General features: G+C 34.5%; 1 protein-coding gene across 3 annotated transcripts; it reads right to left on the bottom strand.

Moving 5' to 3' along the window:
• Window positions 1-1,656: 1,656 nt before the first annotated feature.
• On the bottom strand, window positions 1,657-24,828 carry LOC143191362 (putative multidrug resistance-associated protein lethal(2)03659). 3 transcript variants are annotated; one of them, XM_076396343.1, is made up of 15 exons: window positions 24,584-24,828; window positions 23,693-23,908; window positions 23,434-23,638; window positions 22,603-22,825; window positions 21,171-21,327; window positions 20,950-21,115; window positions 19,305-19,436; window positions 18,883-19,249; window positions 15,358-15,877; window positions 12,878-13,126; window positions 5,611-5,674; window positions 5,406-5,556; window positions 5,114-5,344; window positions 4,759-4,926; window positions 2,665-2,791 (listed from the first exon to the last, which is right to left on the bottom strand). In XM_076396343.1, the coding sequence occupies exons 1-14, from the start codon at window positions 24,658-24,660 to the stop codon at window positions 4,787-4,789; spliced, it is 2,898 nt and encodes a 965-aa protein (XP_076252458.1). In that variant the 5' UTR covers window positions 24,661-24,828; the 3' UTR covers window positions 2,665-2,791; window positions 4,759-4,786. The 3 variants fall into 3 exon arrangements, with proteins under 3 accessions (XP_076252456.1, XP_076252457.1, XP_076252458.1); XM_076396341.1 differs by lacking the exon at window positions 4,759-4,926 and having other exon boundaries at window positions 1,657-2,791; XM_076396342.1 differs by lacking the exons at window positions 4,759-4,926; window positions 22,603-22,825; window positions 23,434-23,638; window positions 23,693-23,908 and having other exon boundaries at window positions 1,657-2,791; window positions 24,584-24,640.
• Between the last annotated feature and the right edge of the window lie 446 nt (window positions 24,829-25,274).

Raw genomic sequence — 25,274 nt, 5'->3', positions numbered from 1 at the left:
TGTACGTCAAAAATAGTACCAAATGTTGTTTATAAAAATGCAAACATTGTTTTAAACTTTGAGCAGATTTTTCGTTCTCATTTTACTACTTAAAGTCTCCTGGTTATAAAGAGACAGAAAGCTGTCTGCTGTGCCACGTAACCATGAAACATGTAACCGAATCAGTCGGTCAGAATCTATTCAAAATAACAGCGAACACACGTCATCACGATATGGAATATATGATGTAGATATTGAAGATGTTGAAGCTATTAGGCAAAATCAAAAATTAATTGCGTTTTCGTTCAGTTACTTAGAACAGAAAAATTAATTGTATTCGATAAGATTATTTTATTGGTTTTAGTTATTTATAGTATAAGTTTAATTATTTTCTTTAGATTAGAATTTTGTTATATGCCAAAGCCAAAATGAACTAGAACTCAAAGTTGATAAGGCAAAATTGCGAAGTTTTAACGTCATCGTTTCAGATGATATGAGTTCACTATTATATTGAACGTACTATAATATTGATACCGATCGACGCTGTTCTCTACAAAAATATTCAAAACAAGAGTTTACAGAGCGCCAAATGTTGTAAACAAAAATTTTAAGTTTATGGGGCAACATTGCAACGTGCTGATGTCATAAACTTGGATGACATGCATTGGCTGTTTTATTGAATTACTATAAGTATTATTTTTTATTTTGGTTTAAGTAGTTTAATTTAATTTTAATTTGGGAAATACATACTGATGTATATATCCCGTACTCATCTTGATCGTGCATTGCAAGTACAACATAACAATAAAAATAAATTAATAATTGTACTAAACATATAACAGTTTTTTAACAAATTTGGATTAATGAATCTTAGTTTACTTGAATTATTATAAAATAAAAAACAATTTGTTTTAAATTAACGATCAGAAAGCTAATAAAAAATTTTATATTGATTTAAAGTGTCAGAAATCGGAATAATAACGAGTACTTTTAAAATAAAAAAAATAAGTTTTCATTTTATTTGGTCGACCCTATAAATCCGAGATCAACGTCAATCGCGGCATCTTGGCAACATTTCACCTGCCGAATCCTGACGTGCTGAATTATTGAAAAGGTGTAAAAGGTATGTGTGATACTGCATAAATCCACCTGTCCGATAAATTGCCTTAATTTAGATGTGATTATGAAGCCAGTTAATGTTTAATACATGGCGTTTTGCACTAAAAGAAAAAGTTTTATTCCTTAGAATGTTTCAAATAGAGCCTTAGAGCATTTAGGCGACCAGCAATGTCCGTGATATCATTCTCTGGGTATATAACAATAACGGTTTTGTGACACCATCAGTATCAAACGGGAAATGCTTAATTAGCAATGAAGGAGTGTATTTAGGGAATATGTATTAGTTAATAAGTTTCCGCAGAATAAAATTCAGTCAACATTTAAAGTATTACTAGTTATCTAAACACGAGGAAACTTCCATAACTTTGATATAATTTTTAAAATTATTTCCTCCTCACAATATTATTCAAATATCATTAATTTTTTTATCGCCGTAAATCATATTTATTTTTCATGCTTATAATATATATTTATAAAATTTATATAACTAAAACAAAATATTATTATAAAAACCTTTAAAAACATTAATATATAAGAAAATATAATTCTCAATAACACTTTCACTATTTAAAGTATTTTATTATAAAAACAAATTAAATACATAATGGCTTCATAATTTGAGAAATCTTAATTACACTGTTAAAGTTAAATTACCCTTAATATTACTAGTGGTAAAGTGAACTATTTTGTTATTTAGTAAAAATTAACTTCTAATAACCATCTAATCGGAATCTGGTGCATAGTATCGTCTTTATTGATAGTGATAAGCTGACGTAATTGCGCAAGCTGAAAAATCACCTACAGTGGACACTGTTAGTCTCTATCATAGATCGAAATATGCCATTTTCGTTTCGAAGCAGTATATCCGGATGGTCAAACTCGCACACTCGTCCATCCGCTATCACCATAACCTTATCGCATTTCATCACGGTATCTAAACGGTGCGCTATCATGATCAAGGTGGAATCAGTAAAAGAATTATCGATTAGTTTTTGGATAACGTCATCGGTGGTCGCATCCAAGTTGGCCGTGGGCTCGTCGAAGATGACGATATCATTCTTGGCGAGGAACGTCCGTGCCAAACATAGGAGCTGACACTGGCCAGTACTCAATTTCAAGTTTTTCAAGGGCACGTCCAAAGTTGGCACCAGGTGCTTTAGTTTGACATGGTCCAGGACCTGCCATATCTCGTCATCTTGATACCGTTCCAGAGGATCAACGTTGACACGAAGAGTTCCCTTGAAGATTAAAGGATTTTGGGGTATTATGGATAGATGAGATCTTAAGTAGCGCAAAGGCAATGTCGATGTGTTGACGTTATCGATCAGGATATCTCCTTGATAATCGTAAAGACGGAATAAAGTGGATATTATTGAAGATTTGCCGGCACCAGTTCTACCAACTATACCAATTCTTTCTCGAGGTCTTATAACGAAAGTTACACCCTTCAGGATGGGATGTTTTGCTCTGTAAGACAAATTGACCATTTTATATTCCACTTTGCCTACACCCCACCTCCCATGTGGCGTTGTATCATTATTTTCCTCCTTGGGGACCTCCGAATATTCCACCACTCTCTCAACGGACGTCATGCACTGTTCCAGCTCAGCCCATGCTCGGATGAACCATAAACAGGTGTCACTTAACTGAAAAACCTGACTAACGGCCAGGCCTACATTACCAACGGTATTATCTGGAAAATAAGAAGAAATTGTATTGAGTGACTGAAACTGGATGAAATCGTTAGTGTTACACCAGTTTATCTCAATCGCTGCCTTTAATTTATATTGTTAGTTGCATAAGAGTTGAATCAACAATTACTTTAGAAATGCAAAAACGTTACTTTTAATTATACATAACAAATGGTAATAATTATTAAATATACTATAAATTATTATTTTGAAATTAGCATAGTACCATCTGCTCATAAATGCCTGAACTATTTCGGATTAACAACAACGGCGCCATCTAACCTGACCTCCTCGAAAATTCCGAATTATGTTATAGATTTCTATATAAGCACCTAGTATTATAAGTTACCTAAAGTCAACAATCATATATGTATGTAGTCGATAATGTCCAACGGTAATGTTACACATTACTACCTATTTACAATTACGCTACAAATTAAAAAGCCGCAATTATATATTTTTAGAGATATATAAAAATTAATTACTATTTTCTATAGGAAGCTGCATCTGTATGCCTAGTAGCCTATATGTGACGAAAATATATTATCTAAAAATATTCTTCTAATAATTAATATTATTCATAAATCTAAACAAAAATTCTTATCACTTGTATTATACCATGTAATTTTAGTATATCACCAAATAAATTACATCATTTTAAAATTATTCTCTCAATCTCTTGTTCGCCGATAATGTCAGTTTTCCTCATTGTCTAATTTAACCAACGAATCTTTCAATGCTTATATTTTGATGTTATAGCAATATTACAGATATAGTCTATTAAAAGTTTTTTGTACATACATATTCAAGATGATTAGTGTATTGCCTATCGTAGTTTGTAAATTCGTTTAAAATCAGACAATATTTTCCTTCTCATTGTATTCTGGTTAAAAAGAGACACAATGCTGTCTGACTAGTTCTAACACGTAAACGAATGAGCCAGTCAAAGAGGTCCGGTTGTCAGACGTATGTAAAATTCTTGAAAGAAATAGTGATAAGAGGTTATAATCCTAACCTATAAACTATTGTGGCTATATAATTAACTGCAGTTTTAGATGTACTATAATGTTAAAATAAATTATATTTGATAATATTTCTATTTAATTGTTTTATTTAGATTATTGTTTTGTTTTATGTCAAAGCCAAACTGAACTAAAACTCAGTTTTGACGTCACAAATTTAGATGACGTACGTATAAAATATCTTTGAGTATAGTTATATATCAGGCTATAAATTAGTTTGAAAGGATTTGTTTTTAAATTCGAAAAGTCAGTGCAATGCATTTTATTTAAAGTATTGTCCATCGATAGCCGCTACTATTTCTCATCTTTCAGGCAATTTAAAAATATCATCTCAAAGGAAAAACAAATATGTGGGAACATATAGTAATCAGATGGAACATGGTCTGGAAAACTGCCTGGAAAAAGTCGCAAGGTCGGCGAGTGGGGCAGCACTTCCCCTTTTAATGTTTCCAAGTATGTTTTCACCGGTTTCGCAACATGGGGTCATTGCCATCTTTGCTCGTATTCTGGCCGATTTTCGTACAGTGCTTAGCTCAAGTGCATCGATTGCAGTCGATAGCCCACATTGATGGTTTATCGAATACTGCCTTCAAAAGCTCTCCTTCAAATAATTTTTTTGTCTCTCCAGAGACAAAAGACTCTTTGTCTTCGGTGTCAAATCAGCACTTTTAAAACGTCAAAACCACTATTCACATGTTGAAATTCGATGACCTCCAGCCAGCTTTTTCTTTAAATTGAGGTATAAAAGTAAAACTTCCGCAAATGCTATTTACTCGGTACAAATTCAGACATTTTCAACGCACTGACATTTTTTTGGTAACATAAGCACTAACACCATCTGTTGCAAATCATTTAAAATTAATTTTTAAGCCCAATTGTTATAAATTATTTAATGTTTACTAACATAGTTTTGAATAGAAAAAAAAAGAAATATGTAGAGAAGTTACGTAAATACGTAGGACACCGTGTTGTTGTTTATGTAGTCCTTCCGTCATGCCAAATGGGTATTAAAGAAAAGGAACGCTCCTTGAGGTTAATTTCCCCTGTGTTCGTCCTTCTACAGCTTTTTTCACCAAAAAATACAAATCGTATAATTCCATAACCACCTTCTTCATCTAGATTAGAAAACAATTTTATAAAACTCGCGATTGTCATTTATTTCAAAAGACTTACTATTTCTGACATTAGCATTTGAAAGTAAGAAGACATATTTAGGTTTAATATTTAATAATATCCTTTAAATATTTAGCTAGAGAGAGATTTAATAAGAAAGATAGAGCGATTTTAGTTCATTTTTCTCACCTATATCTATGAACAAGAATGTTATGATGACCATAACAACAAACATGGCTCCCGTTGTGTCCATAATAAACCCAAAAGCACGTGAAGTGGTGGCTTCCATATAATTCGCTGATGTATTGGTGTTTTGATGTTGATCGTAGTCCTTGGTGAGGATTTCTTGAGCTTGAAAGGCTCTTATCGTTGTCAAACCATCAAGAGAAGCGTTTATGTGCCCCAGCAAAGGACTTCGAGCTAAAACATATTTTATATCTTTCTACACGATCTACTAGTAGTACCTTTGGCATATACATACTTGAAGCACTTAGTCTCTTTAATCCTCGAGCTCCAGGAATATATAGCATTCTCAGTACGATCATTACGATGATCACCAACGATGACATCAATAGAAACAACCAGTTAACTGAGAAAATCAGTAACAATACTCCAACAACAGACAGTGAAGCCTAAATCATAATATGAATTAATATTTCTCGGATATTTTAGCGAAATAAAAGTACCTTTATAATGTTCATGAAGAACATAGGAAACACCTCATCAATGTTGTCCAGATCGTATGAAAATCTATAATGAATATAATTAACATTGTATTTAAGAAAACTAACGGGTTTTAACAGTTAATTTATACAAAATTTCCATTGGCAATTCTTTACTTTTTTTAAATAACAGATACATGTCCTTCATTCTATCCTTAATTTGGAAATTAAAGGCTTTTCCTAAAGACAATTTTAATTATTTAAAGATCTTTTGCAATAATTGAAACAAATAATCAATAGTCAATTAAGATTTTCTAATGTTTGTTGATCCCAAAGGTACGAATGCTTTTGGTTATTTTGATATGTGACTTATAGTCCTTTCAATAACATAGTCAATAAACTTGGAGCGGATTTTTCCTTCTCATTTTACCCTAGTTAAAAAGAGAAAGAAATGAGACACAGAAAAGACTGTAAAATATGATTTGTATTGGTACTGGTCGACAATATTGTCAAATGTCAAAACAAAGTTGTTCAAAACATTAGTGATAATAATCAGAGGTTATCAGTCGACAAACTTTGAAAACCAAAACTCTTACTTACTTAAGAAAAGTTAATGCGGCAGCATTACGACGTGCTAACATCATAAATGTTAATAACACGTATTAGCTGTTTTATTGGATATAGTATATCAGTCATTGCATAGAAGTATAGAGTTCCTTCTTTCCTTGGATGTCAAGTAAGTCCGCGGAAAAGAAACGCGAGTTCAGTGTCAATCAAATGGTCCTGATCGATAACAAAGTTTTTCTTAAACATTTTGTTCACGAGCTTACATACACTTTGTTCAAAAACTTACAATAAGAATGTGATTTTATTGATTTACCAGATTGGAGATAATACATTAACCAAATTCCCTCTGCATACCAAAAATCCTTTTGCTCTTCGGACAATTGTTGAACACGAATTTGCTTCAAGACTGAAAAGCTGTATTCTCACCATTTCTCACTATGGTGGTAGAACTTTTGTATAGTTTAGGTTTAATTTATTAGACCATTTAATTGTTTTTTGAGAAAAGAATTAAGACCTTGACCTTTACAATATAAAATACAGCATTGTATCGAATATCTGGTGAAGTTAGACCAAGATAAGAAAGGCAACGAGCAAAGTTGCCGAGTGTTCCGGATAATAGGGGTTCAGGTATCGGGGCTAGACGAAGTGTGTAAGAAGTTAGACCAGGTAGAGGACCCCGTATAATGGCTATAACAATAAACTTGAAGAAGGCCCGAGCTCGTGGAATTTTCGAGCATTTCTTAAGAGTCCGTAACGCATGCGTTCTATCGCCAGAAGAAGTTCCTAGCTGAAAGAGTCTTTCCTTACCCGAAATTTTGAACGAATCGGGATGCAGAAAAGAGTATTTTAAAACAACCGTCTCAGCTACAATCAAGAACTTGAGGAAGGACTTTCAGCGATAAACCACGATATAGCGAGAATGAGAATCAGAAATTGCCAAAGAATTAACAAGTCAATTGAAAAGTCCCCGGCCTATCATAGTAAAACACATTTTATGGCAAAATTATTTTTTTTTATTCAACATAATTCCCTTCACTGTTTATAGCGACCCTCCAACTTTTCGAGATCATTTTTGTAGTACGATTTGTTCTTTGCTTCAAAATAGGTCTCAGTTTTGGTGATCACCTCTTCATTCAGTTCAGTTCCAACCTTCGTGGGGTGAAGACGTATTTTCAATACGGTCCAAGCTATAAAAAGATACCTTTCTTTAAAAAAACCCAGTATTTTATTACGGTTATTTAATTGAGTGTTAAAAACGCATAACAGATGCGGCTATCCGTCTCTCAGTGGACCTAAAGTGTAGTGAATACGTGTTTACGTGACCAGACAAAAGGACTGCATCTCATTTTTATTAGTGTTTAAAATAATTTCATCTTATTTTACAACAGTCCTTTTGAAATTCATTTATAGTATTTATAGTAAAAAACTAGTGCTAAAATAACGTAAGTGAAAAATGAAGTGCGTGAAATAAACAATGTATTTATTTTATTTTTTTTATCCTCTGGAAGTAAATTAAATAAAATATTAAAAATTAAAAAATGGCAAACCATAGCGATTCAACCAAATCACCTGCACACTTTGATATAAGATTAGAACAAACAGCAATAACGCAAACTCCACCATCAGAATGGACTACAGTCGTTAACAAAAAACGATTGAGAAGTCCAGAAGAAGAAATCGCGAGGAAACAAACAAGAATCAGTGACTATTGGTTGCAGAAACCGATAGAGACAAAAAACAGTTTTAGCAACCTGTCGGAAGAAATTGAAGAGAACATACAACCAAGCCCTGAAAAAGTTGTTCCCAAACCACCACCAATAACAGTCTATAAGGTAGGAATAATAAAAAACATCCATGATTTATTAAAAACCATTACTACGAACTAGACAATTAAAACAGTGAGCTATGAAACAATTAAAATCCAATTGTTCGAAGCGGATCACTTTAAAGTTCTTATAAAAGAATTAGATGAAAGAAACACCCAATACCATACATTCAGGCCAAAATCCGAGAGAACATTTAAATTCGTATTAAAAGGATTACATCACGGGACGGACTTTAACACCATCAAGGTAGCACTAGCTGAAAAAGGCCACGAGGTCGTAAATATTCACAATATACGACATCACACGACAAAAAAACCTCTGCCTATGTTTTATATAGACATAAAACCTAATGGAAACAATAAGGCGGTGTATGAAATCACCAAATTGGAAAATAATATTATTAAATGCGAACCACCACATATAAAAAGAATTATACCACAATGCACAAGGTGTCAAGCGCACGGGCACACAAAGACTTACTGTCGCAAATCATATAGATGCGTAAAATGTGCAGGAGAACATAAGACAGGAGATTGTACTCGTAAAGTTCGCGATGAAAAAGTGAAATGTGTTAACTGTAACGGAAATCATCCAGCGAACTACAAGGGTTGCGCAGTTCACAAGCAACTACAGCAGAAACTCTATCCTGCCTTAAGGGAAAAAAGGCATCAACAAAAACAATCCACTACTGCCAATCTACCCACCAGAACAAGTCAACCAGACATAACTTATGCCCAAATAGTTGAAAATGGTTCAGCACAAAAACGAGAGACAATATCTCAACCTACTGAAACTAGCAACATCTCAAGATTAGAAAATATGATGGCCAAACTAATGGATCAAATGAGTACGATGCTTGGTCTACTCACAACCGTCGTAAGCAAACTTGCCTAATGCCTGAAACCAATAGCTACAAAATCGCCGTCTGGAATGCCAATGGGCTCCAACAACACGCCAGGGAACTAAAAATGTTCGTAATTGAACAAAATATTGACGTTATGATGGTTTCCGAAACACACTTTACGGACAAAAATTATTTGAAAGTTCCTAAATATAAGCTTTATCATACAAATCACCCTGATGATAAAGCACATGGAGGTACAGCCATAATAATTCGAGATGATATAAAGCATTTCGAAAAAGAAAAATTCCGCAAAGACTACCTGCAAGCCACCAGTATAACCATAGAGGAAGCCCATGGACCATTAACAATTTCTGCGATTTATTGCCCACCCAAACATAATAACAAGGCAGAACAATTTCAAGAATTCTTCCGTACGCTAGGTAATAGATTTATAGCAGGAGGAGATTATAATGCAAAACATTTAATGTGGGGTTCAAGAATAATAACCTCAAAAGGTAGAGAACTGCTCAAAGCCATAAGGATAGATAACTTACAACATATCTCTACTGGTGAACCAACATATTGGCCTTCAGACAGAAATAAAAAACCAGATACAATAGATTTCTGTATTACAAAAAATATTGATCCAAAAAAGTGTCAGGCAGAATCATGTTTCGACCTGTCTTCTGATCATTCACCAATAATAGTAACAATTTCTTCAAAAATTACCATCAAAGATAAACCCCCTTCTCTGTGCAATAATAGAACTAACTGGCCCTCATTTAGAGAAAACTTAGACCAAAATATCTCTCTAAACTTACCGTTACAAACTGAAATGGATATAGAAATAGCAGCAATAAATCTTACAAAAAATATACAGGAGGCAGCATATTCCGCGACTCCCAACATTGAAACATTTCCAAGAAAAAATACACATATATCATGTACAATACAGAAAAAGATAGCAGAAAAAAGAAAGTTACGACGAAATTGGCAACAGCAAAGGACTGAAGAGAATAAAAGAAAATTTAATAGGGCCATAAAAGAGCTGAGAGATCTAATCCAAATCGAACAGAACCAAGGCATTCAAGAATACCTAGAAAACTTGACATCAACTGAGGCTACAGACTATTCGTTGTGGAAAGCAACAAAAAAGCTTAGGAGATCCCAGCAGCATAACCCACCTATTAAAACAAGCGAAAATAATTGGGCGAGAAGCAATAAAGAGAAGGCCGACATTTTCTCAAAACACTTAAAAAATGTTTTTAAACCTTTCCAGTCTCAGCTACATAAAGATGACGAAAATAAAATTACTAGCTTTCTAGATTCCCCATTTCAAATGGATTTACCGCACGAGAAATTAACGGTCAAAAAAGTTAAACATACAATAATGAGAGAGATTAATATTAAAAAAGCTCCTGGTTATGACTTAATTACTGGCAAAATTTTAAAAGAACTATCAGAAAAGGCTATAAAACTATTAACATATATATTTAATGCTATGCTACGAATTAATTACTTCCCTAGTATCTGGAAAGTAGCTAAAATATTAATGATACTTAAACCAGGAAAAATACCAGAAGATGTGACCTCCTACCGACCTATAAGTTTATTACCAATAATCTCGAAAGTTTTCGAGAAGTTATACATAAAAAAACTAAACTATATAATAGAAAAAAGAAAAATTATTCCAGAACATCAGTTTGGCTTTCGCAATAAGCATGGGACTATAGAACAAGTGCATAGACTTGTAAACCAAATAAACGCTGACCTAAATGCCAAAAGATATTGTTCGGCTGCTTTCCTAGACATATCTCAGGCTTTTGACAAAGTATGGCATACGGGCTTGCAGGTTAAACTAAAGAAACTTCTCCCTCATCCGGACTATCAGCTACTAAAATCGTATCTCACTGACAGACATTTTATTGTAAATCAAGGCGATGAACATACCGAATTAAATCCCATATATTCAGGAGTTCCGCAAGGTAGTGTACTGGGTCCAGTACTGTATCTTCTGTATACGGCTGATCTGCCCACCACAAAAATAACTACTGTGGCAACATATGCAGACGGTACAGCAATCTTAGCATCCCATGAAGATCCAGTCACAGCATCAATAAACCTACAAACCCACCTGGAGCAAATACAATTATGGTTGAAGACATGGCGCATTAAAGCCAATGAATCAAAATCCACGCATATAACGTTTACCCTGCGTAGAAGAACATGTCCACCAGTAAATATTAATCATCGTCAACTCCCCCAAGCAGACCATGTTAAATATCTTGGTATGCATTTAGATCGGCGCCTAACCTGGAAGAAGCACATACTCTCTAAACGGAAACAACTAGGACTAAAATTATATCAAATGTATTGGCTCATTGGGCGCAAATCCAAGTTATCATTAGATAACAAGGTATTGCTGTATGAGTCTATACTCAAGCCCATTTGGACATATGGAATTCAACTATGGGGTACCGCTAGCAAATCCAATATATCCATCATTCAACGGTTCCAAAATAAGGTGTTGCGTGCCATTGTTGATGCTCCGTACTATATTTCAAATAAAGTGATACAACGCGATATTCCTCTAGAACCTATAACGAGTGTAATCCAACGTGTTTGTGTGAAGTACTTCGAAAGAATGTCAGTGCATCCCAATGTACTCGCTAATCAGCTAAATATGCGACGTGATAGTGAAGTGCGTAGACTAAAACGTTTAACACCATCTGATCTGATTACTGGACATATGTAGAGTTTAGAATAAGCATTAGAATAAGACTAATTAATTAAGATAATATTTTATACAGAAGATTGCTTAATGAAGTGATTTTCTACATGCCATGTATATATAATATAAACAGAAGAAATACTTATTGCCAATAGGGCAGATTGTGGACTCACGAAGAGTAATAATAATGCATTATAAGTATAAAAAAAAAAAAAAAAAAAAAAAAAACCTCTTCATTCGACGGAAATTTCTTCCCAGCGAGCATTCTTTTGGGATCTGAGAACTGGAAACAGTCGCTGGGGGCCAGATCCGGAGAATACGGTCTATGAGGAAGCAATTCATAGATTTTTGCCATCGTTTTCACTGACTTGTGACACGGTGCATTGTCTTGGTGAAGCAGCACTTTCTTTTTCTTCAAATGCGGCCGTTTTTCGGCGATTTCGACCTTCAAACGGTCCAATAACCCTATGTAACAGCCGCTGTTAATGCTCCTTCCTTTTTCAAAATAGTAAATGAAAATGTTTCCATGCGTATTCCAAAATACAGACGCCATCACCTTGCCAGCCGTCGGTTGCCTCAAGCTTTGGGGCGGGTTCATCGTGTGCAGTCCACTCAGATGACTGTGGATTGGACTTCGGAGTGAAATGATGGAACCATGTTTCATTCATTGTCACATATCGACGCAAAAACTCGGATTTATTACACTTGATCATTTTCAAACACTGCTCCGAATCATCAACTCGTCGTTGATTTTGGTCAAAAATGAGCTCGCGCGGCAATGGCACTTTGCACAGAGCTTTCTCATACCCAAATATTCGTAAATGATATGATATACACGTTCAGTTGATATCTTTAGAGTGTCTGATATTTCATTCACGTTTTTATTTACGGTCATTCAAAATTATTTTGTGGATTTTTTAAATGTTTTCGTCGGTAACAACCTCTTTTGGGCGTCCACTGCGGTCACCGACTTCGGTGCTCATTTCACCACGTCTAAATTTAGCATATCAATCCTTGATGGTTGATTTTCCTGGGACAGTGTCCGGAAACTCGGCATCAAGCCAAGTTTTTGCTTCAACTGTATTTTTTCCCTTCAAAAATCAATATTTTATCAACACGCGAAATTCCTTTTCATCAATTTTTTTCACAATATCAAAAGTTACTTTACTCAAAATGCTATAATTCACAAACTAATGATTCGACAGCTGTCAAATATATACACGCATCTTTTGAGGGTTAGGGATAACTAAAATACATATCGATTTAATTCTAGTAGCGCCATCTATGTGCCAGGCCGGGGATTTCAACTGACTTGTTACTTACCTGTTTAATATGTTGCCTATAAAATGGGTGTCCAAAAATGATACTCTACAGTTTATGATCCTGTTGCACATGATGTTGTGGAACTTTATAGCAGCTCTTCGACAGTATCCCAAAAAAATATAACTCTTAATCAAGTCCAGGGCGGCTGAACAGGTAATGACTATCAGATACAGATTGAACAATTGGTCTCTTTCGTTAGAGTCTTGTTTCTGTACAGAGTTATGTGATGTATTGTGTTGACGGTCTACCCTAAAATTAAGTCGTATATTATTTACAGAATTCGACAAATATTAACAAGGTATTTTGGTAGTACCTAATAATTGATTTTGGAAGTATGTCCATGCAAAATTTAATAGAAATCGAAAAGTTTTATTTCCCAAATGCAGCTACGACTTCTATGCAGTTATGTACAGTTTTGTTTTTGCATTGTGGTATTTAACTATAATCAGATTCAAATGTTACATGAGGTAATCTATGTTTTACAAGGCTAATCAGTATTTACAAGGGTCCTTGCATCTTTTTGATAATTTTTTAACTTTAAAAAGACATCTCTTGAGAAAAATATGTACTAATCAAAGAATTTCGCATAATCATCTACAAACATTTTCAATCTTTCTGGTATCTGTAGGAACATGTACCGTATTGTACAAATAGAAGGCGCGATGACCGGGACTATTCTAGCTTCTATAGACTATTATTTTTCTTTTTCAATAGTTATTTTTCCTTGTCTTGAATCATCTGGAAACAGTCGATTCACCAATTAGTAAACCGCTGGAAAGTCTCTTTTGAGTTTGAGCTGGGTTTAGGTCCAATAAGTTTTGTAAATCATTGCCTTCTAACTATTTTGTTACTCCAGGATGTTATTAACATCAAAATCGCGACTTTTAAATCGTTGAATCCAAAACAGACACGATATGACTAAGCTGCATCGCAGTAAACTTCTAAAAGCGTTTGATGTGCTTTGACAGCAAAGATTCCTTCAAATAAAGCAAAAAAAGTAATGAATGTTGGAAATTTTTAGTGTTCCATGATTTCTATCTGTTTGTATATACTGAATAACTTAATAGTACTAAATGAAAGACTATCAAGACGTGAATATAATAATTAGGTTAGGTTATTTAATACTTGTTTGATGTTCATAACGATGACACATTTATCTGATACTTCGCATTTTCACCAACAGATATCGTTTATAAATTAAAATTCAATAAAATTATATTCAATAAAGTACTTAATAATACTACTCTTGCCGTTTTATTTCTATTGTAAATTTAATTGTTTTTTTATTTGTAATTAGTTTTGTATGTGTCCATTTTTTTTGTCATTGTCATGATGAAGGACAATCCAGTGTTCATCTTGGAATACCCATACAGTCGATTCGTCATCTGTCACGATTTTATAAACGTTTTTCGAAGCACCGCGATTGAATTTCTGAAGCATTTCTTTGCACCAGTCGACACGAGCCTTTTTTTGAGCGATTGTCAAATTGTGTGGGATCCATCGTCAACATAGTATTCGCACAGCTAAGTGTTCATGTAAAATCACAAGCTGGTGGAACCAATGCTTAGGGATGCCTCAACCTCTCAATAGGTGACATGACGATCTTGCTTAATCATTTCGCACACAGAATCGATGTTTTCTGCCATAATAGCAGATTTTGGGCGACCTTCACGAAACTGGTCGGACAGCGAACTACGACCACGATTGAATTCACTAAACCAGCGATACACGGTGGTTTTTGATGGAGCTTCATCGCCAAAATTCAAATTATGTTGATTGATGCACTCTTGTTGTGATAATCTACATCGAAAATGGTAAAAAAATCATCGCACGAAAATATTCACGATTCAGTTCCATTTTTTGCCGAGACGAAACTTTCAACTAAATATAAAATAAACAAATAGCGTCCGTGCGACAAAATGTTCTGAGTACGTATATCGTCAAAAATGTCAAATTTTACGATGGAACCGCCAGATGGACCCACATGACAACAGTGTTGCCAATTCCCGAAGTATAAATAGTGACCCTCGTATTATGTTAAGAACGAAAACTTTATATCATTATTGTTTTCGGACTTTCACCTTAAAATAAGAATTGTTGAAGAATTTCATTGTCAAATGAAGTGAGTAAGTGTTGTAGAAAAGCTTTGAAGAAAATAACACGTGTTTTCTGTTTGTTTATACTAGATTCGTTTTAGTTTAATAGTTTAAAAGTGAAGAAAACTAAATATAATAGTTTTTTTAAATGTGTTTATCATCGAAATAACCTAAAATCATTATATTACATCTTATTATTTGTATCTGTTTTATATGTATTGTATTATTTGTAATTGTAATTAAAGTAGTTCACGAATAAATGTTTAAATTCACTTACATTTTTCAATCAAATACGTGTTCTACGCTTCAATAAATACGATGGTAAAATTTTGTTTTAATGAAATGCTTAGTTAATAATCAAATATTATAATAATTAATACTTACCAATTGGATAAGAGTTTCTCCGAGTAACTTTCCGTGAACTGAGAGACGACGAAAATACCAACGATGACTCCAAACAGCAAGAAACCACCGGCATAACGCACGTATCTTATGTAGTTCTTTAAGTTAACCCCGCCTAAGTTGTTTTCTTCGCGGTAAATATTTTGAGATATTTCTTCCCTCCAATAATTAGAACGATCCTTCCTCTCTACATCAACGATATCACAACCCCCGTCAAGACGGCATTGTGGTGTAGCCTTGACGTTATCACACATGGTAATGCAGCCAGATTGCAAGACCAACACCTTCTTAGCATGTTCGCAATGATCCATATTGTTGGTGACGAATATTACGATTTTATCCTTCAGGAAGGTTTTTAAACAGTTGTTGATGATATCTTGTTGCACTCGGACGTCCAGGCCTGACAGAGGGTCATCCAGAAGATAGATATCGCTATTCCGATATATTCCTCTGGCCAAGTTTATTCTAGCCTGCTGACCACGGCTAAGGTTCAAGCCACCATCTGTAAATGACGAACAAATTATTATCAATCAAAACACCAAGTTAGTATATGCTGAAAATATATCAAACGAGGGTGATGTTGTAACATTTTTGCACAGTAGAGGACACAATCAGTCATCAGGTGATTCTGCTTCGTCATATCTCAATTGTCGGTTTTGGATTTGGGAAGTCAAAAAAGACAATAATTTTCAACAATTATTCGAAGAAAATCCGTCATCCATTTCAGAAAGATTCCACATAAGCAGGTCGCTGAGATGATTAATAAAAGGTGGGACAAAAGTCCCGCTACTATTTTAATTGCGCGCCATCTTGGTTATGTGACGTCTAACTCAGTTTCGCTTTATTGTTTGTGTAGACGTCGAAATTTTATTATGGATAAGACAAGAACGGGCAGAAATATTGACAATATTTATTGAAAATAATCGTTCCATTATTGCCACTCAGCGGAAATTGCATCAAAAATATCCTAATCGTCCAGTGCCTCACAATTTTCGACAGTACGGTATGACAGTAGACAGGCCTCGTTCTGGATGACAACGGAGCTCTTGTAACGCTGAAAATGTGACTGTGGTGCGCGATAGTGTTGCAGAGTCTCCAGAAACATCGATTCGGAGACGTTGTTCCCAGTTACACATTTCTGCAGGCAGTTTAAGGCGAATTTTGAAATCTGATTTGAAAATGTTCCCGTAAAAATTCAATTAGTCCAAAAATTGCTACCGATGATCATGATCAACGAGTTGAGTATAGTAGTGTAATCCTAAGGCTGTCTGGTGAAATTTAAGATTTTTCGTCTAAATTGATAATGAGCGATAGTGTGGTGAAGTTGAAGTGGCCACGTCAATAAACAGAACAGTCGATATTGGGGAACACATTATTGCATCCACTAAATACAACTGTATGGTGTGGTATTCATGCTGGAAACATCATTAATCCCTATTTTTTTGAAAATGACCAAGCTGTTGCAGTTACTGCTGAATGGTATCAAGACATGACTAGACATTTTCTTGAAAGAGCAAGGATTAGAGGGCATATGGTTTCAGCAAGATGGGGCCACAACACATATGGCTCGTTCAACAATTCAATTATTGAATGACGTTTAATGACGATGATGATGTTTTTCCACGAAGACTAATTTCGCGAAGTGGCGATTTAGCATGACCAACCAGATCTCCGGATTTAACAGCACCAGACTGTTTTTGAAATCAAAACTTTATGTGAATAAGCCCCAAACGCTTCAACATTTTAAAGACAATATTCGTCACAAAATGGAAGAAATTCAAGCATCAGATGTTGCAGGATGTCATGAAAAATGCTTTAAAAAGAGCTGATAACGAAACGAACAAAATCATAACGAAAAAATTTAAAGACCAAATAAACTTTTTATGAAAACCAAACTTACTTATCTTTTCTTAGAGCAAAGTTATATGCAATCAAAGCGGTAGCGGGACTTTTGCCCCACGTTGTATAGCCAACTCTTTCCTGAGGCTGCAACATTCCCAGCGTTATGGAAACACTCGCATATTGACGTGACTCCTAAAAATAATTTTCGCCTTCGGACTATCAGTCTGTTCAGTTCGATCTCCAAATTAAATACGAAATAAGTATTAAGTTAAATGTCAAGCTTTAGAGACAATAAGACATTGTTGTTCAGAGTAGATCCGTTTTAGCACTCGTTTTTAGTTTTAGTTTAGTTTTAGCTCAAAAGTGTTTATCATCCAAATAACCTAAAAACTCATCACAGATGAAGATACATTCCTGTCTCTCCGGAAGTCGGAAAAATGTTAAGTCCAGCGTTCCACAGCCATTCTAACAATCCAATCATTCCAAGAAGAACGTACATCAAAGTAGTAATCGCTGATGACACGGCTTACCTAACTTCATAAGATCATCACCAGGCGCGCGTTCAAGAGCAGCTAGATGACATGGTAAAGTGTTTAAAATACTGGCAGCTTAGCAGTTGATGAATCTCAACTGTTTCCAAATATTTAAATTACAATGGGGGGATTCTAAAGAAGCGAGAATAGTTGCCACATGATTTGACTGAAAATTTCAACGTGGCAATTGGGGCGAAAAAAAAGGAAAGGGATCTACTGCATACAGTGCCAGCCCAAATACAGGAAAATTATTCATATCGACAACGTAGCAGTATATTCCATGGTATTCACAAAATGTTGGGACCTGCAAGGTCTATTACAAGCTAAGGATATCGCGATATCGATATTTTTTCCAAGAAGTTTCAAAAGGTATAAATGCAAGTATTAAGTGAAATATTAATATTAAAAACTTATTTTTTTTCGAACTTTTGTTTGACTAGAGCAGAAGAAATTCAATACATATACCGAACTTTTGTTTTAAAATTTTTTCCATCCGTATATCAAGTGAATTTTGCGACGTTTGGTATCGACATTTTTTATTCGTCAATATATTGATATTTTTTTAATAATTTTAATTTTGTTCACTCCAACCCCAATTTGCCAGGCAAAATTCTTTTGACAACTAGAAGATTTTCGTATCTTCTTCTTCGTAAATTTTTGCGATCCAGTTTTAATCTTCATCAAAAGGGTAAAGAGTATAACACAAGTTCGATACTCAAAAACCTTAGATTTTTAATATCGATGTTTTCATTTTAAACTCAAAATTTGATAATCTCCTTTAGAACTAACGATACTTTTCTGAAAAAAAATATCGAATAATATAGGCCACAAAAGGATCGATCTATCGATATTTTTCGGCATTCCTACTCTGTGTTATGAGTAGTACGTGACTGCCGCTTCTTCAGATCGATACAGTACGGATTTCCTGACACACGGTTTCGAAATACTAAGGAAGTGTTAAACCGACATCGTTATTTCGACACGATATGGCCATGTTGCCAAAAAGATGAGAAAAAGTTTTTAAAAATTATGGAAAATGTTTTGATTAATATACTTTGTACCATTTTTTCTCAAATACATTTTTGAAATGAAAAAGAAATGATCAGAACATATAAATAGAGAAATCACTTACCTGCTACCACGGTGTTATCTCTGTCAGTCATAGAGTTCAAATCCTGATTCAAACAGCATACGCTCATGACCCTCTCGTATCTAACTTTGTCGAACACTTCAGCAAACAATATATTCCTCCTGATCGTGGTCGGAAACAACCAGGGCTCCTGGGAAACATAACTCACTCTGCCGTTAATCATCACCGACCCTGACACCCCTATACAGTCTTCCATTAGGACTTTCAACAATGTGGATTTCCCAGAACCCAAGGGACCAGTTAAAACGTACAGTCCCGGCTCGTCGATAGTAAACGAGATATTTTTGAGGATGGTGTCTTGACGAGTGACGATCGAAACTTGTTTAAGTTCTAAGCGAGGGTTACCGACCTAAAACATGTTTACATCTATCAAAAGTGTTCGTTGAAAACACTCTCGTTGTTACCAGAGAACGGGGTGGCTGTTTCTCAAACTCCTCCAGTGATAAGACACGTCCGATTCGTTTCACCGATGCATATAATTCAGCAGTAAACCGGAATCCTGTTGGAATCACGGCGCCGATAACGTGACCGAGATCCTGTGAAAATATCCATTAAACTGTTTAGTATTTATTTTAATATTAAACTATAGTGAAGAACTTTAAAATATTAACAACTTTGTATCAGCATAACTTTTTTTTTCGAAAACATCCATATTTCCTTATCCATAATATCCGTAATAGAACATAATTTGATCTATTAAATACTAAATGTATAGTTTTGAAGCATGATGTCAGTAAAATTAAATGACATATGTGTAAAATCCGAACATTGTATATGTAGCGACCGCTACTACCCTTTATGCTACTATAACCACTATAACATCTACAAGTTCAAAGATTAGCAACGCTGGTGGATTAGTACCCTGCGGTTCCCGTCTGTAAAAGACCACCACGACAACGTTTTTTTCTCTTTTCTCTACCCCTTGTAACAGTATCACTTCCATAGCACTTCCGTACTTTCTTAACCTAACCTAATATCCTGTCCATCCTCCCATCGACCACATGTGGTATTTAAGATCGAAATAAGCAAGTTTTTACTCAGTCGGTGTTTTCTGTCTCCGTGCGAATTCATTCCGCAAAAATAATAGTGGGTGTTAAGACAAACAATCGCGTCGATAGCCACACATTCCGACCGACAAGACGAACATTCCCACAATTGGTGACCCCAACGTAATCGAAGTACCTGACGGATAAACCAAGTCAACAGGAACCACGCGCTCGAGACGTTCATGGAATAATAGCGCGAGGAACCCGTCATCATCACATGCTCGACGTTATCACACGGGACTAGCGCGATGGACGAATACCACAGAAGCCCATCATGCATGACATCAACGCCCTTGCACCACGAAACGTAAGGCACCCGTACACTTATAGGTACCCTAAAACAAATTGGAACGCCCCAAGATGAACTACATCCTGCTACTCCTTCGATGGCAGCTGATCCCGAAAATCTCCTGACTAAGGTTGGACCCCCATTTCATAAGCAGTCCCTGGGCGATTGATTGCATGATTGTGGGTGTGCTCAGGAACCTGCACCGCATGGAGGTACGTTCCAGGGCGGCTCCGCTAGAAAAGGACTAATGTAGCGGCCGCTAAAACCCTTTAGGCCACCACTATAACATCTACATTAAGTTCAAAGGTAGGCAACGCTGGTGGATTAGTACCATGCGGTTCCCGGCTATAAAATACCACCACGACGACTGTTCTGTTCTGTTCTCGTGCGAATTCTTTCCACAAAAATAGTAGTGAGTGTTCGGACAAACAATCGTGTCAACAGCCACACATTCCGACCGACCAGATAAACATCTTACATATACTTAAGCCAAGCGACATCTTTTATAAAAACCGGTAATGACTTTCCGGTACACCTGGTAGAAGAATAAGTCATCGAGGTCGTCTAGTCATGCTTCAATACCACTAGTCACACTTAATATTCAAAAGGAAACTCATATTGTAGATCATCATAAGTTGCTCAAACTCAACGATTACTATTACTAAGACTCTGAATCAATTTGTGGATAGCCTAAAATCGTCATTTTCTACTTACCTTATATAAACTCAAAACGTAGAAAAGGAATTCTGTATCAATCGTATATCCTAGCCGTAAATAAATGAGTATCAAGGTTGGGAAACTCATCTTAGCCACCAACCATCCCATGTTCACTAAGATAACCCCCAGGTACCAGGCTTTCAATGTAGCTCTCATTTCTTTTCTGAAAAGCATGTCAGATTGGATGCACGTTGATGTGTTAGCAGGGAATATCTTACTTCCTAGCATCGCAAATTCTCTTCTGGAAAAAATCCTCCCATGTATACATTTTAATCATTTTTAATGATGCTACGGTTTCCTTGGTCATCTCTAAACGAGTATCGGCCATCTTTCCCACTTTCAAGCGCATCCGCATCAGCGTCCTACTCAATAAGGCTGTGGAGATGTACAGGGAATAAATAAAGTTATATGAACACCATGTAATATAGTAATTCTTGTTGCATGTTGGCAACGCAACTTCAGTATAAATAATGTGACGCGTATATATTGCTCAGTTTACGTGGCAAGTCTTGAAGGTTATATTTCAGTGTGTTGTACGTTTTATTCTACGACGGTAAATACAAGCGATCGGTGAAATATGTGATCCTGTCAGTCGTTTTGCGAGCAACAGTATCCACAGTGATGACAGCATACGAAAAACATGGTAAAACATCATAGGCGACTGACTGACAGGGACTGACGACAACATAAAACTACCGCGACAAAAGTGACAGAACTCAACACTCACATATAGTCTATTCAAAGTTGCTGAGGCACAATACTGTCTGATAAGTTCGAACGTGTAACCGAACTAGCCTATAAATGCCATCCGGTTTTCAAAGTTATGCAAAATTCTTCAAAATAGCAATGATAAGAGGTTATAAACCGGCAATCGTTATTTTAACGCTTTGCTTGTTTTGATAAATTTCAAATTGCTGTTTATTATTACTTTGATTAAAAATTCCGAATCCAGACAGAACAGTTTGCTTCTGTAATCAGTTATTTTAACAGGAATAAGGAACAGATTTTAACAGTTTATTTTAATTGAATATTAGTATGGACCCGGTTACTGAAATATTTTAAAAAATGAAAAGTATAATCCTGAATTTACTGAAAAAACAACCGTCCTCATACGAAGCGGGTAATTAATCAAGATCAGCTTGGGAGATAGAGCTAACTATCAGAAATTATAAAAAACTGACGCTTTGACGTCACAAATTTAGATGACGTATGTACAAAATAACTTTGGATAGACTTTGGATAATTAAGATAATTTTAGGCGTCGAAATTAAAATAGAATCTCTTAAAAAAGCTAATTTAATGTTGACCAACCAAATACATAGACACCCAAATAAGTTCTGCAACAGATTTTTCGGTGTGATTTCTTATATAGAGATCATCAGATACTGAGGAAATGAAGAGACTCACAAAGAGACATGAGGAGAGACCATTTGATCATGTAATATAGTGAAGTGTATATAGCAGAAAAAATAAACAAAGAAATAGAAAAAATAAAGTAAGAACGGCTTTTCCTAGAAATATAACTAGTGTTTCAGTTAAGGGTTAGGTTAGTCAGTAAAGACCAATAAAAATATATAAATAAATATATAAGCCGCCTAAGAAAATGCATAACCGCCTTACCTAGTAATTTATGTTATAAGAAGTGTCTACCTTGTATGACTATAGTTGATAATAATATGACTATTCCCAACAATGCTGGATATCCCATCTTCATATAGAGAAGGAAGCTGGATACAATAAGCTGGATACTGCCTATAAATAGGTCACTCATCGGCCACATGTTATCAACAATCGATCTAATGTCTTTTGTTAAAATAGTCACCAAATTTCCCAATTTGGCGTTTCCAATTTGAGGGCTTAGCTTTAAAATTTTCTTAAAACACCAGCAAAAGGTAATTATTATAATGACAACATTAAAAATAATTTTGACATAAAATAAACATATTGATTAAAGTGAATTAAGTAATATAGTCTATCCAAAGTTGCTGTGAACATACGTCATCAAAATGTTTAATGTATTGCCTGCCGCAATTTGTAAATTCGTTCGTTTAAAAATTAGACAATATTTTCCTTCTCATTATATTCTAGTTAAAAAGAGACACAATGCAAGTTCGAACACATAGACGAATGAGCTGCCAAAGTCGTCCGGTTGTCAAGGATATGCAAAATTCTTGAAAACAATAATGATAAGAGGTTATAACTCTAACATATAACCTATTGTGGTCGTATAATTAACTGTATTTATAGATGTTCTATAATGTTACAATAAATTAAAATGAAATTAAAAAAATAACATTTTTGTTTCATTATTTTATTTGGATTAGAATTTTGTTATAGGTCAAAGACAAAATAAACTAAAACTCAGAGTTGATGTGGCAACATAGCACCGTTTTAACGTCATAAATTGAGATGACGTATGTTCACACCAAATTTGGATAGACTATACATAGAAGGCATCGATAAAACTCCTCAAATACCCACCCGATATACTAACGACGAGATCGACGTTCTAACTTGTAGGCCTAGAATGCATTCAAGCATGAAATAGTTGTGAATCCAAACACATCTGATCACTGACAACGATATAACAATTCCTCCATAATAATACGCATCTTGTTTAGTATAACTTGACTGACTTTTATCGAAATAAGAAATAAAGCGACTCATTGCATACGGCCTAATACAACTAGAAAAAATGAATCACCTATAGGCGTTAGTCAGAAACTTGATAAATCCATACCTGTTGATTAAAAGCCATGTTAAATGAATGCTTGAATACATTAAGTAAGTTTTTCCAAATCTTTTCCATAACAATGGGAATATTTCATTACATTCCTTCCAAGCGTTTTCCGTTTTCAGTGCACACTTTTTTGATTCGCAATTGTCTGGTATTTCATAAATATCGTTTTCTGTCAAACCACCCTTCAAACCCTTTTTAAATAATTCCAATGTATACCTGTCAAAATAATAATATGTCGGTATCAGAAGATTCTGTTTTGCCGATAGCTTATATTTGTATAAATTTTTAAATGGTTTTGTAAAACCTTTCTTTCCAATAAAACAGTTAATGCACGTCATCAAAATTTATAATGCATTGCCGCACCAAATTTAAGTATTTCTTTATTTTAACTTTGAGAACAAAATACTAATGGTAAATTAAATAATGAAACAAAAATAACTTTATATATCACTTATTCTAACCTATAATGTTACATCTAATGCGTGTCTATTAAAGGGCCTAAACTACAGTTAATTAAATAGCCACAACAGTTTGTAGGTTAGAGTTCTTTTATTATATTTACATTGATATACGACAACGGTGTCGACCAGTACCAATCCAATTTCATCGACCAAATCAGTTACATGTCGGACGCCAGACTTAATTCTGTCTCTTTTTAACTAGTAATGGTAGTTAGTAAAATGAAAAAAATTGCCCTGAGATTAAATGCTATTTTACGTTTTTATAAACTGAATGTGGCAATACGTTCGACGTTGATTACGTGCATTGGCTGTTTTATCGGAAGGGCTACTACATAATACATTCAAATAAATCACCTGATGTGGCAAAATGTTAATGTATCAGATAGGTTAACACATTTTAACAAGCATGAAATATATTTTAAGCACTTACCCAAACGTCAAAAATGACAATATACCTGCAGTTTCTCTAGGATTTTGTTTTGAAACACTTTTATATCCCATATACATATTCGTTAATAATTTCAAATTATCTTAGATCTGCAACGTAAAATTTGTAGTACTAATATCCCTTCCTTAATTCAATTATTGAATTAAAACAATTTATCTGCGGTGAACAATGAAACTACTTGTTATTTATACAACTTGTTTTTAACAAATACATTTCGTGATATCACTAAGCTGTTCATCCTGCAGCATCATTTTTGTATTTAAGTTCTTAACACAATAATTGCTTAGTAAACGGAGTCAACACATTAGACGCTTCCCTTTAATTTAATTCTCTTAATACTTATTATATTTTGCGAATGTCATCTAAACCTAAAAAAATGTAGAAATGGTGTTATAGCATAGTCGATTTTCATGTAAACCCATGAATGCTAACCCGATATTGACATACCATTCTTATGACTTTTTAAATAAAACAAATTTTCTTTAGCACATAATGTACAATAATTATAACGTATTTATTATATAAACAGAAATTTTATAATATTTGAATATACATATTTATTTCTGCAAAATTTGGATATAAAATAAATATGAAATTATTAATTGTTAAAAATTGGCCATATTCTTTTTTTTAACATTTATCGATTTTTGCTGGTATAAAAAATTTTGAAACT

This window comes from Rhynchophorus ferrugineus, unplaced genomic scaffold (genome assembly GCF_030347505.1).
Source record: "Rhynchophorus ferrugineus isolate W39M unplaced genomic scaffold, kcgeb_rfMv2 rfM2, whole genome shotgun sequence".
NCBI lineage: Eukaryota > Metazoa > Arthropoda > Insecta > Coleoptera > Curculionidae > Rhynchophorus > Rhynchophorus ferrugineus.
This window is presented reverse-complemented; position numbering and strand designations above follow the sequence as displayed.